The sequence below is a fragment of the Elgaria multicarinata genome, chromosome 9 (assembly GCF_023053635.1).
Source record: "Elgaria multicarinata webbii isolate HBS135686 ecotype San Diego chromosome 9, rElgMul1.1.pri, whole genome shotgun sequence".
In the NCBI taxonomy this organism is placed as follows: domain Eukaryota; kingdom Metazoa; phylum Chordata; class Lepidosauria; order Squamata; family Anguidae; genus Elgaria; species Elgaria multicarinata.
In genome coordinates this window covers 38,899,973-38,918,731 of record NC_086179.1, presented here as the reverse complement: position 1 = coordinate 38,918,731, position 18,759 = coordinate 38,899,973, and the positions used below count along the sequence as shown (strand labels likewise).

At 42.2% G+C, this 18,759-nt stretch overlaps 1 protein-coding gene across 1 annotated transcript in view; it reads right to left on the bottom strand.

Moving 5' to 3' along the window:
• The window catches only part of GUCY2C (guanylate cyclase 2C), a 72,949-nt gene extending 55,231 nt beyond the window's left edge, over positions 1 to 17,718 (bottom strand). Inside the window, exons 1-7 of the mRNA XM_063134658.1 lie at positions 17,514 to 17,718; positions 16,111 to 16,229; positions 14,598 to 14,665; positions 11,154 to 11,369; positions 8,186 to 8,307; positions 5,081 to 5,177; positions 868 to 1,000 (exon numbers count right to left, since the gene is read on the bottom strand). Of these exons, the coding sequence (XP_062990728.1) occupies positions 868 to 1,000; positions 5,081 to 5,177; positions 8,186 to 8,307; positions 11,154 to 11,369; positions 14,598 to 14,665; positions 16,111 to 16,229; positions 17,514 to 17,718 (960 nt within the window). The remainder of the gene's footprint in view (positions 1 to 867; positions 1,001 to 5,080; positions 5,178 to 8,185; positions 8,308 to 11,153; positions 11,370 to 14,597; positions 14,666 to 16,110; positions 16,230 to 17,513) is intronic.
• Positions 17,719 to 18,759: the final 1,041 nt, after the last annotated feature.

Genomic DNA, 18,759 nt, shown 5'->3' with positions numbered 1-18,759 from the left:
ATGTGATAGCTATCTTCTCTCGTCCTACACCCGTCTGAAAAGTCACTGGTAAATTAAATCTTTAAACAGACTGATAGCACTTCATAATATGCATTGCCAACCTTCCAGAAAATCATATGGACCCTGTTTAAATCTCACAAAAGGAGGAAACAGAGAATATATATATATATATATATATATATCAACCCATCCAAATTTCCTTAACTTTTAAAAAAAATTCCAGTAAAAAAGTTCAGTAAAAATAGATGAAGTACCCTTCAGGGCCACTCTCTCACAAAGCCATGCTATAGCCAACACCACAACTGGCCTGGATCCTTAATTTTATTCCACAGTGTAAGTTAAGTCTGCAGCATGTCAACTGGAATGTGATATTTTTTAGAAGTGCTTGTATGAGGTGCTTGAATGCAGTCTTGTACAGCATTGCTACAGTTTTGGTTTTTTTAAACAATTTATTTGTGGCATTTATACACCATTGCATATAACAAAATATCTCAGTACTTCAAAGTATTGGATCGGTAAAGGATTTAGGAGAGGGACTTGTACAGAATTGAGATGTGTAAAAGTCAATGTCAGTCTGGAGAAAAGTGGCAGATTGGGAAGAGCAGTGGGAATATAAGTGGCACGTGGAAAAGCCGTCCTACATCCCCACCCCATTTGGCACATCTGCTGAAAAAATCACCTCCAGCCCATCGCTTCACTGTCATTTAGTGATGGCCAACATTCAAAAATATTGAACTGCTGCCATTACAGGTAGCTCTGCCTTTAGATCTGTGGAACAATGTTAATCAGAAAAGGCTCATGTATCTAGGGCAGTGTTGCAAGAACACCATATGAGCGAGTGAAGGAGAGATTACAAAATAAAGTTACCCATTCGACGTTTTCAGGATCCACAGGAACCCCACTATAGTCTGAAAGCGCACTGTAGTTTGTTGGTGCCAGGGTCAGGACAAGAACGTTCTTCATGTGTTCGTATGAAGTAGAATTTTCATAGTATGTATTACTGAAAACGAAAGCAAGGGCAATGAGAAGTACAAGTTATTCAGCCCCCAGAGTGACACGTTACAATCATAGAATCAGAAACTAGCCTTCTGGTGAGACTGAGGACCTCTTCTCATGGGAATATTTCTCTTTCTAGAACCCACATCCTTCCTTCAGTAACAACAGTGCTTAACTTCATAGAAAGCTAATGCAAGGAATTCCCCCTGGAAAGGCCAAGAGGGGAATCAGATATATTGTTTGTTGAGATGGTACTTGAGGAAGTGAAGCTATCAGAGGACAATGATTTGGCCATGGTGATGTTCTTTCAGTGTTCTGAATTGCAAATAGCTAGATCACAGCTCTTCAGTGGCAATCCTATACATGTCTAGTCAGAAGTAAGTCCCACTGAGTTCAATGGGGCATACTCCCAGATAAGCAGGTATAGGGCTGCAACTGGAGCGTATCATCTGTATCTTCCCTAAAAAAGCATTCTATGGGTTTTGTTTATCAGTGTTTTATTTACTCCTGTTTATAGGACTTTGCAGTTATTGAGTCTGAAGGAGGATAGGCTTCTGATTTTGGTGCTACATTTGTGTTGGTGGGGCAGTGGAAGGCACACTGCAGTCAAATCGCTGTGATGCCTCATCCTTTGGAGACCCACCATCCTCCATGCATTGGAGGGGTAGACCTGAAAAGGGAAGCCTGATGTATTTCCATACAGTCATTTTTATTTTATTTTTTGTCTATAGCCTGCACAATTTAGAACCCTGCAGGATTCCACGCTTCAGATCTTCTCTACTAACACATCATGGAGGAAAGATGTACTACACAATGGGGATCTGACAGAAACAGTGGGGCCAATGAGCACAGCCCTACTCTTGCCCTCATACGAGTCTAATCATGTGAGGACTGAATGCCCAAATTGGGAAAGTAAGAAGAAATTTGGCCTTCAAACTAAGAAATTATCCTAATACCTTCAACATTTATAACTATTGACACAACATTGATATATCTAATCAGATTACCTTCAAGTAATTCATTTTCCAAAGGTTACAGAGAGGAGCTTGCAGACAGTTTAAGTCGGTGCTTACGTAAGGGAAATACTTAAATTACTTGAGCACTGTCTTTTTTAAAAAAATGCACCAAAGAAGAGTTTGCAGTCTTCTGACTGTGGAATATGACAATGCTCACTCGCCCATGTTCAGAGGAAGTAATCATTGACCATGTATGGGACTTTTGTTGTTTGCCTCTGTTCATTCGCTTTTCTTCAGTAGTTAAAAATTTTGCTTTTCCAACCTGGTCTCCTCTCTCTCCTGCCCCTCAGAATCTTTCCTCAGAGCTCCATTTCTTTTCTTTTTTTTTTTAAGTGTAAGGTTTTTAATGGAATTGTATTTTGTAATACTGTCTCAAATGGACGGTGACAATGCCATTCCACTTAGTCCTGGGAAAGGAAACTGTTTAAAATTCAAAGAATGCCCCTGTTATGATGTGGGTGGTATCGCGTGGAAGTTTACTCCACGTGAGGGGAGAGACAACCTGGATGTGAACTTCATTGCCAAACCAGTTTGTTGGGTTTTTGAAAACTCCTATTTCTGGGATGACTATTCATGTTTTCGTATGCTGAGATTTTCACAAAAAAATTGGCGTGACTCTATACATTCTATGAATTATTACTAAATTATGACTGAAATATTGGTAAAATGTTGGTGAAATACATTGTTACGTTATTGATATTGTTACTTAAATGCTGATTGATGTCTGTATTGTTGTTACTGCTGTTTTTTCACATATTGTGAAAAGCGTCCTTGAACACTGATTTGTGGAAAGTCAACACACTAATCTAATAGAATCTATTTTATGATGTTGTGAGCTGCTTTGGAGGCCCTGGACAAAGAGCAGGATACAAATATAATAAATGAATCATAATAAATAACTCAACTATAGCTCATCAGGCAAATATTTGGCAATTCTATTGTTTTCGTAGCCCAAAGCTGACAGCAAAACCAGGAAGTGTATTGAGCCTCTAGTCATCCACCATATATAGTCAAATGTTTTGCAGGCATGGTTTAAAAGAACTATGAGCCCAAAAGCTCCTGGTTCAAACCTGTAGGCAAGGCACTATATATCAACCTCAGCTTCCCCATCTGTCAGAAGTTATACTGGCCTGCAAATATAGTGGCCTAAATTATAGGGAAGTTGTAAAGATTAATTCAAAGATATGTGTATCTGAACTCTTTGAGCTCAAAACAAATACTAAATCATCATCATCATCGTGGGAATCTGCATTTTGTTGAGGCTAATTAGTCTTTCAACTATCAGAATGGAGTTGATGCCAGAAGCTGGATATATTCAAGACCAAAGGCATCTTGTTTTATAAACCGGGTTATAATCCAACATGTAGATACAACATTGCAAGTTTCTTACCTCCTGTTGGTCATAGAATCATAGAATAGTGGAATTGGAAGGGGCCTATAAGGCCATCGAGTCCAACCTCCTGCTCAACGCAGGAATTTCCCTAGTCTTAAACTATTTTTTCCACTGCACTTTTCATCACAAAGGACCTCAAGTATTATTGTAAGCAAAAGTTGAGCATGATGATATATACTTCAAAAAGCCTTCTCCATTCTGAGTTCCTTAATTCTAACAACTGACCTATGGGCCAAACTAAATGTTATGTTGGATGGTGGAGTTATGCGTGCCAGTTTTCTTTACCTCCATGTAAGTATGTGTGGCCCTAATTCGGATCAGGACTGCAGACACTCAGGATGGGGTTAAAAACCCCTGTTTTTCATGAAATTCCATCCCCCAGTGGAAGCCTTTTTTTAACGTGTGTGTGTGTGTAATCTCAGGGGCGGGGGCAGGTGGGGGGAAAGGCTTAACCCTCCCAAAGCACTATGGTCCCAATCCTAATCAGGGTTATGCCCGCTATCATGGAGGTAAAGAAAACTAGCACGCATGGCTTCACCATGCATGCTAGACAGAATGTTTTGTTTCACCCTAATTGAACTTAATTCATATATTCCATCAAATATTAAGGTTGTTTTTTTATTGATAATAAGGTCTCAGCTACATGGCAAATGCGTTCTAAAAACCAAATGTACAGGAAAATAAATAATGCGGATGGAGGGTGGATACTTATTGGATTTCCCCAAATACTTAGACAAATCTTTTGTAAACCATCCAGAAAGCTTTGGGTGGTTGACAAAATAATAATAATAATAATAATAATAATAATAATAATAATAATAATAATAATAATAATAATAATAGAAATATTATAAGATTCATCAAAACCATGTACATAAGGATGCAGTCATGGTTGTGTGTATTGTACTACACTGTGTATCATACCCCGCAAGGGCAGAAGTTGGTCTTAGGTACAGAACTGATCATCTTAAGAAGTTCAGCTTTTGTTAAAAACAAACAGACAAAACACCACAAGTTTTTAGCCTTAATGACTGCAAAGGCCTGTGATTGGGTTTGCATGATTGCCACAGCCTGCCATGTCTTATTTAAGCTACATTGGGTCATGGTGCACATTGGCTGCCATTTTGAATATGTACGCTGTGGCGGGCACACACAGTGGCTTGTCATGTCATGTGAACCCAGGCAGCACGGGTTATGCAAAGGTTAAACAATCCTCACAAAACCTAGAACAATCCACAGGTTTGAGTTCTCACAACAAGGCAAGCCACCACACATGCCCACTGCAGCTTGCATATTCAAAATAGCAGCTGGCATGCACCTTGAAGCTCCATTAATTAACCCATGGTGGCTTAGTGTGACATGCAGACAGCCACAATGGGGAGGGATGCTTTGTCCCTCTCCTTGTCCAACAGAAATAGAAGCAATGGCTGAAATGCAAATATATACCAATTATCTGTATTTGCAGGAGTTTTACAGGTCCCAGATTTAAGTTTCTTCCTTCCTTCCTTTTTTCTTTCTTGTACAGAATTTGGGTCAAAATAGCACAGGATGATGATGATTTTTTAAAGTGAAAATATATAGACAATGTTGGATATGACTTTTAGAGAAAAAACATTTCAGGCCTAAGAGATCTCCTTTATTCATTTGATTAGTTGCTGCCTTGTAAGGTGTTTACCTGTGAAGATCTATCAGGATAATAACTATGTCCTTATCCACTGTCCCGTTCCCTAGGGCATGTTTGATGTCATCTGGGGTACCACATGTGATGATCACTGTAAACCAGAGAAACACAGAAGGAGAGTCAAAAGGTAACAAAAAACATTATTCCTTTGAGAAAACTGGATTTAGAGCAGCACAATAGCATTAAAGCAGATCTTCACTGGTAAACATGTGGGAACCCAGAAAACTTCAGTAGAAGCTAGAAGCTCCATCACACCAGCATTATAGTCTGCTGTCACAGTGAATTGCAGTCAAAGGACTCAGATGATGTCGACCATGTCCTGCTGTGATTGTGGTTCTTCTACCCTCCCTCTTAGCGACATATGTTGATTCGCAAAAAGTCTGGTTCTTCCAGTAATGAGAAAGCACACCACTCAAACTTCAAAGTGTATTTTCATCCATCGTTTTCAATCCAATGTTCTGTGGGCACGTTTTCAAGGGGCAGTATTGCTGACAAAAGAGAGGAACGTGCCTTTTCTCCAGCGAGCAGCATAGCTTCTCTCCCCTGCCCTTTCCCACTCTCCTTTTCAATAAAAGGGAGTTTTAGTTGATTAATCAATTAATCTGTGGATTCAATTTGCATGTGGGTTATAAGCAGTCCCTCTGGATCAAGAAGAGGTCCCATTGAACTCTATGTTCTTACTCTTGAGTAGACATTTTCACCTCAAAATAAATGCGGAAAATGCACCGTCCTTGTCAACAGCACCCTCATTTTTAAAGATAAAGCGATTTAAATTGACACAGTGATAGTTCTTAAGGAGGGCTTTCAGCATGCCCAATTTGAATTGGATCATCCCTTGATTTTAAGGAATTTTTAAAATGGAAATTAAACAAATACTTACATCTGTGTAAGTTTTAAATATAAAGAGATCCAAATTTGCACAGTGATAGCTCTTATGGAGGGCTTTCAGCATACCAAATTTGAATCAGATTGGGTCATCCCTTGATTTTTTATGATTTTTTAAATCCCCCCTTAAATTCTTTTCCTCTGTTTGATACCAGTGCGAAGGATTGTAGGATTGATCTTCCATTCCTTTGATCATGCGAAGCTGTGCATCTTCAAGTTCATAAACTACAGATCTGCTGGTTCCCTTACTCAAAAGTAAATCCCATTGATTTCAACTGCTAAAGTCACATGCAGTCTTACCTTTGAGTAAACCCCATTGAACAGAGAGAGTCTTACTTCCGAGTAAACACTTATTCTACTTCTAGAAAGCCACGGAGGGCTCTTGTGTGTGTGTATCTGTGTGCGCGCGTTTGACAGATGGAGCGTGTATGAGAGGTCTACCGTGCGAGGTGCGTAGAGGAAGGGGCGAAGGGAACTGGGTTTGCCTAGTGCCCTTTCCACAAGGCTTGGGCACCAGCTTGGCTGTGGCTGCTTCTTTTCTTATTCCAGGTGGGGGTGGGCTCTGTTTTGCATCAAGGGGAGGTGGAGAGCCTACCTTGTGTCAAACAACGGGGAGGCGAGAGCCCCGTGTCTCTTTCCATCCAGGTGGGCACTTTACTAAAGTGGAATTCTCTCTCTCTCTCTCTCTCTCTCTCTCTCTCTCTCTCTCTCTCCCCACATACACCCCCCTTTCCCTTCTTTCTTCCTACCAGCCCGATCTCAGGCAGTGTTCAGTGCTCCTAATTCTGCCTGGGATCAGTGCTCTTTGTCTTTCCCCTAAGTTCTGGCCCCGATCCTAGTAGGGGGCAGATTCATTTATTACTTTTAGGGGGGCAGGCTTAGGCAAGTCTACTCAGAAGTAAGCCTCGTTGTAAGTGGGTTATTTATTTATTTATTTAAATGGCAGAATGGAACAAACTGGGACTTACTTCCGAGTAAAGATGTGTAGGAGGCGCTTAATGACTTACAGGGGATATCCACGAAACGACTTAGGGGAGAGAAGTCCTTGTTTTCCCCAAATCAGTTCAGCAACAAGAGAAGCTACTGCCGAGGAAAAAGCAGAGCAACACCTAGTAGCCCCATGTCCATCATAGTCAGTGCAGGGGAGGTGGCGGGGAGTTGTCCAACCACCAATAAAGTGTTGGGGGAGGTACAAAGGAGATCCACAGCGATGCAATAGCAATTCGCGAGTGCACAAGGGAGGAGAAGTGTAAAGATGCATGAACCCTAAAAGTGCACAGGTGTAAGTGATCAGGGCTTCACACGCTATGGAAATGAAGGGGGATAATATGAGAGCAAAAGTGTAGGTGTGATGGAGGTTTTGAGAGCAAACTGCAAGTTGGACTATACTGCAATGTGATGATCTATTTAACCATTTTATTTTTAAAGGTGTTCCTGACAGCAAAGCAGGAAAACTGGAGAAGGAAAAGATAACCCGAAAGGGAGAAGGAAAAGTTGATAAAAGCGAAATAATGCTTTTGAGAGGACATGGAGGAAAGGGACTGTGTCTTTTGTCATCAGTGATCTTACAGCACTGGAATTGCAGATTTACCAACAGAACTGGCCTGAAGCAAACCGGCACCTGATCCCTCTGCTCTGAAAGCCATTTGGGGCTATAAAGTGAGAAATAAGCTTCTGTCAGGCTTGTAGTGTTTCTTTCCATCATTAAAGCAGCCACCTGCCCTCTCTTCTAAGCTTACTCCTATGCGCTGCCTCCTCAGCCCCTTTCCCCTAACACCAGCGATGTACCTCATGCAGCCTCCACCAGCCCACCCTCCAAGCAATCCTGAGTGCTCTTTTTCCACAGTTGCTCCCTGTTAAAACCTCCTAAACGGGTGCCCATCATCACAACTTGTAGCAGCGAATCCCATAGTTTAACTATGTGCTGTATGAGCTATTTATCTCATTGTATCTTCAGAAATTATTCAAGAATTATTCAACACTCACCAACTGAGTGTTGGTGCCCAGTTTATCAGCAGTGGAATAGTCAGGTGTTCAGATAAATACTGCTTAGTCTCAAATTCAGGGGTGGGGGAGGATATAAATTCCCTCTCTCCTTCTTTCCTCTCCTATTAATAGAATTCTTTGTCGGAGATCCAGGTTATAGTTAATACCCAGGAAGTGTAGCCTAGTGACAAGGACACCAAAGACAAAGTACCCTCCAGCACTTCTTACCATTGCTGTTTCGACTGGAATTCTGCACAATATTCTGCAGCTGTTTGGATTCCTTTAGGATCTCCCTGAATTTCATTTTGTCAGAGAAGTCTGTATTTGTAGCATCAAAGGCATTCATATACCTGGAATTGTGATAGGAAGGGCATGTTACAAATTGTAGTATAAATTTGGGCTAAATGTTTGGTGGGTGTATGTGGAGGGAGATTGGCAGTATTCTGGCACACAGAAATCCCCTCAAGTGCCATCCGAGGGAAAGGAAGCAGCAGCCAGGCACCTCTCCATCAGGCCTGGGTCCAGCTCCAGCTGAGAGCCCGCTCCCTCCTGCTAACAACTGTCACTATTGAGGCCATCACAGAGGGAGAGCTTTATCACACCAGCGTTATATTGTGCAGTCACTGCAAATTGCATGCAAAGGACTCCAAAGTTTTTCAGTTTATAATCTGCTTTTATTGTGAAGTACTCTGAAGTTTTCCAGTTTATAATCTGCTTTGACTGTGAAGTACTCCCATGCATCCTGCTTTAATTGTGCTATAAAAGGAAAAGCATCAACCTATTTTGCCACTAGTTTTGGAGCGAATCATTTGTTGTTTTCCATGTGGCCTTCCAAGCAGGATTTGATATGTTTAAAGAAAAATTAAACAAATGCTTATATCTGCATAAATTTTAAAGATAAAGACATCAAAATTGGCACAGTAATAGATATTAAGGAGAACTTTAAGCATACCAAATTTGAATCAGATTGGGTCATCCGTTGATTTTTTATGGATTTTTACATTTCCCTCCTTAAACCCACTTCCTGGTATGCAAAGGATCTTAGGAGCGCTGCCACGTGGGATGTGATTCAGCTAACAACAACAACAACAATGGCGACAGCTTAGTACTGTAGGGATAATTCAAGGGAAACAGGTACTTGGGATGAAGTTAGGAAAGGAAGCAGCAGTCCTGGCATCCTTCCACCATGCCTTGATCTATATGAGGCTATTAGAGGGAGAGGGAAAGGAAGCAGCTGCTGAACTTTGCAACTAAGAGTCTAGTGCCAGAATTTGCTTCTTCCCCCCCTCCTCCCTCCCAATCCCCTTTCCTTTTGTGTCATGTTTTGTGTGTGTTTTAAGATTTGTAAGCCGCTTTGAGAGCTTTTTGTTTTTGCTAAAGGATGGGATAACATAATAAATAAATAAATAAATAAATAGCCTCTAAAGAGGAAGGTACCTCATACACAGTGGCATTGCCATGATTAGAACAATTAAATGTTGCACAAACTAATAGCGATAATGTATTTATTATGTAAACATGAGTTCATTTTCTTTTAATCAGTGGAATCAGAGGGGATACTGCCCATATGACCCAGGCAGCTATTTAAAAAACAAAGAATGCAGCTGTTGTGGCAAGCTGCCAGGCATTTCTCCAAATAAATTTAGTGAACCCATGGTAACTGTGGTCTTCCCATAATGATTGAGGGTAAACTAATAATATCAATTCTACTTCCAAAGGTGGAAGATATGTTTTCTCCTTCCCATCCTGTTATTATACCTATTGCTTCTGAATATCAACACTTTTGTTCTTAATCATGCACTTTTAGTAGTACACTACATAGGAATCAGCTTTTCATAATGTAGAGTAAGAATGTTCTTGTAGAAGCCATCAGAGCAATTATTATTTTAGATTAAAACATCAGCCAAGGTAGCATTGTAAATCTTCCCTCCTCAAAACTTTCATTTTAGAAATGTGGGTATTATTATTTGATACAGATCTGACTCTAACACTTCCCACTTCCACATGAGGGACAAGCTTGAAATTTGGCATGCTGATAGGTCTTTGTGTACAATGTACCAGAAAAATCTTAAAACACAAATTTTGGGTTTTTAAGTATTTTTTATAGAACTGAATGAAAAAACATAGGCTTATGCCTATTCGGCCCTGGTTAGGCCTCATCTAGAGTATTGCGTCCAATTCTGGACTCCACAATTCAAGAAGGACGCAGACAAGCTGGAGTGTGTTCAGAAGAGGGCAACCAGGATGATCAGAGGTCTAGAAACAAAGCCCTATGAAGAGAGACTGAAAGAACTGGGTACGTTTAGCCTGGAGAAGAGAAGATTGAGGGGAGACATGATAGCACTCTTCAAATACTTAAAAGGTTGTCACACAGAGGAGGGCCAGGTTCTCTTCTCGATCCTCCCAGAGTGCAGGACACGGAATAACGGGCTCAAGTTAAAGGAAGCCAGATTCCGGCTGGACATCAGGAAAAACTTCCTGACTGTTAGAGCAGTGTGACAGTGGAATCAGCTACCTAGGGAGGTTGTGGGCTCTCCCACACTAGAGGCCTTCAAGAGGCAGCTGGACAAGCATCTGTCAGGGATGCTTTAGGGTGGATTCCTGCATTGAGCAACAGGACTCGATGGCCTTGTAGGCCCCTTCCAACTCTGCTATTCTATGATTCTATGAACTCCCAGCCTGCCTTGGGCAGGAGGGCAGACGTATTGGGCTTTTGTGGCCATTGTGAGTGCGTGGCTGGGTAGGCGCTGCATGCCTTTCAGTCTTGAGCAGTCAATCCAAGTCCACATCAAAAGCATCCTGTCCTGATATTGCTGTTGTCAGGTGTAGGTCTTCAACTAGGCTGGAGGCCTAGTTGAAGGCAGGTAGATTTATTAGGAATTAGTTTGAGAATGTCAATGTCTTTGCAAGCTTATCTCTGCCAGAGTTTCTCACGAGAGTAGCTCTATCACTCCCTTCTCTGGGAACTTGGGGATGTTTTGGAAAGGTGGGGGCCACGGAAGCATCAACTTAGTAGGTTGTCCAGTCCCGCTTGTTGGCACATGGGCGTGGCTTACAGGTCAGAGGACCTGTCTGTCAAGTGACTTTGAATAGGCTTTAAATGCTGTTCTTAGAGACAAGCATGAGGATAAACAGAATTAGACGTTTCTAACATTCTAGAACACTGAATTTCATTATACAAAGGAGAGGTTCCTACCAGTAGCAGTCTTCAGTGAGTTTAGTCATCTTATAAATGTAAGCAGTTTCCCAAGTGACTGTTTTGAATGGAAATGTAATATTTTTCCAGAATCCAATCATGAAATAGGACACCTTTCTGGCTGGAGTCAACATCCTGGTTAGTTTTTCTTTGAAGTCACAAGATGTTCCAAAAGTCCCAGCAGAGATCAGAGGAAGTTCCAATATATTCTCTACTCTAAGAAAAACAAACAACAAATTATTGCAGTATAGCTGCTACATCTACTGATATTTCATCAAAGTAATGCTATTGTGTGGATCATATTGGGAATACTCAATCTGTGGTTTGCCTTAATTTCAAAATAATCTTGAGGCTAAAAAATCCTGATGAGCAGTACAAGTTATTTCAGGAGTATTAGTAATTTGTTTAAGTGGGACCTATAACTAAATGTTGCAGGGTGGATTCCTTCCATTGACTGTCTCAGGCAGGATCTCCACTACAACTTTATAATGATATTGAAGTGCACTGACAACTGTTGGGGCCCATGATACATTCCCTCTACCATTTTCAAAGTACTTTCACAGTGTTCTATCCTGCTTGGTGTAGATCTGGCCTCAGTCAGTCCTGCCTGTCACAATAATCCATTCCATTCCCCCTCTCTTCCCATATTGTTTCCCCCCACAACTGTTCAGTCAGCATTCTACAACTGAATACACTCTGTCTTCATTGGGCTATGTTTGGGGTCAACATCCTTTGTTTTTTGTTTGTTTTTTAATTTAATACTTCTACACAGTGAAGGCTGGTGGCTCTGATGTCAGTAGAGCGGTGAATCTGCTTTGAGTTTCAGTCAGTCAGAAACAGTCAGAAACAGTCACTCTGCACTGTGGATAGTTCCTTTAGAGTTCTGATTGGTTCAGACTGAAACCCAGAGTGGATTCACTGCCCCACTGACATCAGAGGCACTGCTTCTACAAACTTCAGGGTTGCTCTGAATCTGCTAATACCTCCCTCAGAGTTCTGTGCAGCTCCTCCTCCCAGTACCTGCCGAGTCCCCAGCTTCAAGCAGTGGGTCAGTCCTCTGAGCACCGCCTGAGTCCCTGGCTTTGCATGGCCTTCATCATCCCCATGGAAGAAGTGCATGCTGAGCAAAAGGACTTGGCTGTGACTTATCATGAAGGTGGTGCACTCTGAGCAAACAGACTCAGCCAGTGCTAGGAAGAGTGTCTACTCCCATGGGGAGCTATGGGGGTAGCACGCCTCCCATGCGGGTAGCATACACTGAGCAAAAGGACTCATCTAGAGCTGGGAAGAGCCTTCAAGGTTTAGGTTCACAGGCCAGAGGTTCCCCATCCCTGCTTTGGGTATAGCTGGTGCTATTTTTGCTACATAATCAATGTCACTCACAACTGAACATGACATTGTCATAGACAGACACTCCATCAACATCAGTCTATACACAGCCAGCCCTCCCATGAGCTCCCAGGGAGTGCTCTGGCCAGCCCTGCTAGCCATTCTCCCTCCATGGCATTCGCCACAGTGGAAGAGCAGGACCAGCAGGGCTATCCAGAACAACCACCTGGGCCCTGTCTTGACAGCGGCGTGGTGGTGGTGCGAGACCTCAGGCTCCCACATTGGTGCTCCTTCACAGCATCTACGCAGGAAGGAGTGCCAATGTGGAGTTGCTGCTGCCGGGCCAAGCACTAGGGAGGGGGGAGGAACAGCGCAGCCCGGTCTCCTCCCTCTGGCTGCCCCGTTCCCCCCCCCATTTTTTAAAATCTGTAGATGTGAACCTTCACATCTACAGATTAAAAAACAAATTGGGGGGGGAGAGGAACGGGGCAGCCAGAGGGAGGTCAGAGGGAGGAGAGCTTGTCCAGGTGCCATGCATTCCTCTCTTCCTCCCCCTCTAGCTGTCCTGTTCCTTCCCACCTCCCATTTTTTAAAATCTGTAGATGTGAACCTTCACATCTACAGATTAAAAAACAAATTGGGGGGGGAGAGGAACGGGGCAGCCAGAGGGAGGTCAGAGGGAGGAGAGCTTGTCCAGGTGCCATGCATTCCTCTCTTCCTCCCCCTCTAGCTGTCCTGTTCCTTCCCACCTCCTATTTTTTTAATCTGTAGATGTGAAGGTTTACATCTACAGATTTTTTTAAAATGGGGGGAAGCAACAGGGCAGCCAGAGGGGGAGGAAGAGAGGGATGCGCAGCACCTGAACTGACCCTCCTCCAGCTGATGGTGACCAATCAGGGGTCACCATCGGCTGTGGCACGCCTCTGCTTCAAAAAAGTCAGGGTAAGTGCCTGACTTTCTTTTAAAGCGGAGTTTAGGGGGGTTGCCTCTGGATGGCTTTGGGATGGTGGCTGCATCATACAGATGACCTGCCTCCACTCTGGGGCAAACCCCTTATCGAAACAGAGTCCTAGTCAGCCATGCCTGCTGGTGCTCCGGAGAGCCCTACCGGTACCATGCTCCTGCTGCAATGAGAGAGCAGTCCCTGGAGCACCCTCTGTTTGCTATGAAGGGATCCCCAGGACAAAACAGAGGACAGCTGCTCTCTCCCCCCATCCCCCGCCCTCTGGCTCTTGCTGAAAATCCTCTCTGGGAGAACCAGATCGCTGGTGGGGCAGGGGGGTGGGCTTCCATAAGAGCTGCACCGGCCACTTCTTCCACCCGCACGGCTCTCCAGAGAGCTGATGCTGTGGTGGTGGCAAAGGTGAGGGAGAGGGGTGGGAGCATGAAATGGTAAAGGAAAGGGCATGGGGGGGTGATGCAGGGGTATGGGGAGGGCTTGATGTGACAGCAGTGGGGTGTGCTCTCATGCCTCAGACTGCAGGAGAGCTTGTGCCCAGCCTGGTTAGTACTCATCCCTTGAAACCCAAAGGTCATCCTGCGAAGAATATGTGCTAATTAGATTGTTAGGAGAAGCCAGCCCTTCTTCATAGATGGTGCTGATACGAGATTCCATGTGGCAGCACTGCAGTTCTTTATTCATGCTTTAATAACTTTGTGCAGGGGAGCGGCCAGAGAATAGTGAGGATATCAGAAATGCCGTGCACGGCTACAAAGTACTTACATTTATAAAAAAAGTCCATGCTAAGTCACTCATGCATGTGAAAGGTCAACCATTCCAGCTTTCCAAAGCTGTAGGCCTTCAACCCTTTTCTAGACATTTTAAAAAAATATGACTAAGGAAATGTTACGTGAGACATTGCCTTGAACCATAATATTCCAGACATGGGTCGTCAAGGCTCTTAATAGTTTATTTATTTATTTATTATATTTATTTATTTATTTATTTATTACATTTCTATACCGCCCAATAGCCGGAGCTCTCTGGGCGGTTCACAAAAATTAAAACCATTCAAAGTATAAAACAACAGTATAAAACCATAATATAAAATACAATATAAGTTATTAAGTTCAATATTTTAACGTAATTTGAATATACTTTAGGCTAATACTTACGAGACCATCTGGTATGTGGCAAAAGTGCATGTGGGACCTAGGATGGTACACCCAAGCTTATGATCAAACTGTAACATAAAAGATTAACATTAGTAAGGGGGTAGGGACCCTGGAATGTAGAAATAAGTTATCTGGTACTATGGTGATGAAACAATTGTACCGTGTACAGTTCTGGTCACCACATCTAAAAAAAATGGTATTGTAGAGCTGGAAAAAAGTGCAGAAAAGGGCAACTAACAGGATCAAGGGACTGGAGCACTGGAGCAGCTTCCCTATGAGGGAAGTTACAACAGCTGGGACTGTTTAGCTTGGGAAAAAAGGAGGCTAAAGGGAGACATGATAGAGGTGTATTAAATTATGTATGGTGTGGAGAATGTGGATAGGGAGACATTTTTCTCCCTCTCCCATACTAGAACTTGGGGTCATCCCTTGAAGCTAATTTGTGGCTGGCCACTATGTGAACAGAGAGCTGGACTAGAGGGACCCTCGGTCTAATCCAGCATGGCTCTTCTTATGTTATTAAATTCTTAAGTGGCTTGAAGATGCTAAAAGGCTGTAGATGGAAAAAGATGACTATTGGATAAGAGAGCAGAGCCCTCACATGGAGATGATGAAGTAAAAGAAAGAGGTATGGTCTACAGAGGCATGAGTCAAAGCTATGTCGGTGCCTATAGTTGTGGCTTTCACATGTTAGTGTTAGTATTAGCAGAGCTACAACTATGTATATGGAAATATAACTCAACAGGAATGCAGTAACTTTGTAAATTGAGATTATGATGAGAAGCCTTCTTGATATAAGAGAAATACATGCTTTGTCATGTTTTTGCTATATTTGGTTTCAAGGCAGAATGCTTGGTCTTTGCCAGTCAAGGCTGGTGGCTCCAATGTCAGCGGAGCTGTGAATCTGCTTTGGGTTTCAATCAAAACTCTAAAGGAGCTATTCAAGACGCCAAACCCTATTCCTAAAATAGGTTCAGCACCTTGGATAGCTCCATTAGAGATCTGACTGAGAGCATCTCTACGTGAACAATTTATTTCATGCTCGTGATTGGCCATTTCATGGAGATTTGTGGGTCCTTTCCATGATGCTGTCAACCTCCAGCGCCTCTCTCGTACTTTCCAAGGATTTCCGTGGCTTAATTTGAAATGGAAATAAATTAGCATCAAAAAGACCCATTTCCCTTTCAGTGTGAAAAGAGCAAATCCTGTGATAAGATGAGGCAGACCACTGCGCCATCTTGTGGCTGTATAAATTAAAGATATAGAACTCATGGATGAAAGAGAAAAAGGGGAGGAGAAAAGGAAGCACATGTAGAGGGAGCATTTTGTGATCGTGCAACACAAATGGAAGCAGAAAGCCACGATAAAGTTATGGGATTTTCCCTAGTGTAGAAATGTTGTGAAACACAGAGCGAATTCACATCCCTGCTGATATCACAGCCATCAGCCTCCACTGGTCTTTGTTTATATGAATATAAAAGAATGAATTCCTACAGAAGGATTGAATACTCACATAGAGTTGCCTGATGAGATCCACACCTTCACAAGTGCTAGTGCGGCAGCTTGGTGAGATATAGAGAGATGCGTTGAAGCCATCATATGTGGCATTAACATTGACAGTCATATTGTTCTCTAAAACAAAAATGCAGGGACATTAGTTATTGAATTATAAAATCATTTTACATAATAAAAGGTATTGGAATTATTTTTAAGAAGATTTTTTAGCTGTTGTGATTGTATTGCTTTACATATTACATGATGCTTTATTGCTTTTGAATTTTGTAAGCCACCTTGTAAGGAGTTATCCTAAAATATTTTATTACATTTTTATACTGCCCAATAGCCAAAGCTCTCTTATTAATTAAACATAAGGGATTGATAATTACATGAATATGTATTGATTTGATATTTGATTGGCTGATCAAATATATGCGCAGATCTTTTATCTTTAGAAGAAAATGAAATTTTAAACCTGGGATAATTTTACCAATTTTCCTCAATGGAAGGCAGGTTGACCACTGAATCTTCCTACCTAAACCTTTCTGTCATGTTCCCTGTTTCTTTGTTAAGTAGAGAGCTTTGTTTCAGTTGCAGATAGGGAAGTGTGTTTTAAATAACTAAACACAATTTAAAACTAAACATTCATGAAATTGCAAGATGTTCCCTGGAGAGGGAGTAGCTTTCCTCAGGTTTGCTGCATGTTTAAGGGACAGATGAGCACTTGAATGGTATATAAAGTTAAGCCTCTAAAGAATTAACCTGACCAATTTTAAGTGGCCTGCTGTTTGTCACTAATGCCATCATGGGTGCTATTCAACAAGCACCTTATGGGAACACTTTCCACCCAGCACTTGCAAGAGCAATGTACGTACTGTATTGGAGAAGAATGGCAAGAACTGCATTCACAATAGAAGTCTGACTTTGAGGAAAGAAGTGAACAGCACATGTTTATTGTGATGTAATCTGATAGTCTGGAAAGGTTTTTGGAACTATTATTAAGAGGAGGTGTCAGGCCATAAAACCTCTTGTATTATGTAATATTATTATATCTACCCGATTAGATAAGACACTACTTTTCTATGATAAAGAAGGGATAGGAAGAAGGTCTACTCAGTGGCTTCATTTGGATAAGATGTCCTTTGTACTGATCAAACAAGTCCAGAAATTAAGCACAATTACCGACTCTATACCAACGTGTTCAGAAAACGGTAGTATAACTTTCTGGAAGACCCAACAGGTTTGAAAACAAGAATATTTTTGGCTGTCGGCTTGGCTCACATGGTGAAGAGATGGGATACACACAAAAGTAAGGTCAGGAAGAGGAAAAGACAGCTTGCATAAGCATTCAATTTGGATCCAGGGCCTGAATTTTGACCCTCAAAGGGGTGTGTGTGTGCTATGACAAAATGCTCTTACCTTTGAAGATGTGTTTCACCAATATCAGACCCAGTTCCACAGCTGGTTTAATGTTTGCCGAGGTCACCGGATACTCAGTGTTATTCAGTACCATTACATTGATCACATAGTTATCCTTGGAACAATTGCTTCCATTAGCATGCCACAGCAGCTGGGACAAGAGGAGCACTGCCAGAAAAGTATGATCCAGTGTTTGCTGCCTCATGGTGCCTTGTGGTCCAGGCCAGGGTTCCTTCTTGCATACATAGTTGATGTCTTAGGCTGAAGCAAGGGTGTTTGCCATATGTCCACCACTCAGTCAAACTTTGATTCTCTCAAATGGATCCTTATGTTCCTTGTCCGAGCTCCCGTTCCACCCCCACGCCCATCTGCCCCAGCTGGTACATCTTCTTGTGAACAATTAACAGCAGCCAAACTTGTGAAATGGGAAGGGGCCAAAGGTTGTTTCTCATGTTTGCTGTTGAGAATGTTTGAGCTATAAAACTGAGGCATTAGCCGCACCTCTCTAGATAAGGATACAACGTGATGGGTACGGAAAAGAAAAGAGGAAGGGCCAATAACATTATAAAACAAAATCAGTTAAAATGGAAATAATATTGAAAGCCTATTAATGCAGGAACACACACACACACACATACAGATGGCTGCTTGTTTATTTTGCCTCTCCAAGTAACTCCTGATGGCTGTAAAATGGGGGACAAGAAGGAAGCTCCCAGGCATACTAAATAGATACTATGGTTTACTTTGAGTTTCTATTTTTCATTTCTTTGTGTTTGCTTTCTGCTGCTAGAAAAAAATGCTTGGTCATAGCATTCTCTACCATTCTGCTCTCTCTCTCTTTTCATTAGATAGCATTTCTAAAGAACCAATCAGTAAGAAACACTCATATATAATCCTCTTGTCAATGTGCCCAAATTCAGATAAATTACCTCAATGGGTTACAAATAAGCGTACTTTCCCAGCTTCTCTTTGCTGTGTGCCAGGGGCATTTGTTAGGCCTTGGCCCCAGCCCTGAATCTATTCCCAAGGCTCCACATCTATTCCCCAGGGTTCTAAGTGTCCATTCATGCCAATGGAAGTTTTCCTTCTTAGCTTAACTGCCTTGCAAGGGATGATTTTCAAGAGGGATTGATGCTAAAAGGGAAGAGTTAACTCTACCCTCCCCACATTCTGGAACACACACACCCTCAGAAAAGCTCCACCCTAACCAGGCAATTAAGTTTAGAAGGGGAGACTTCTATTGATG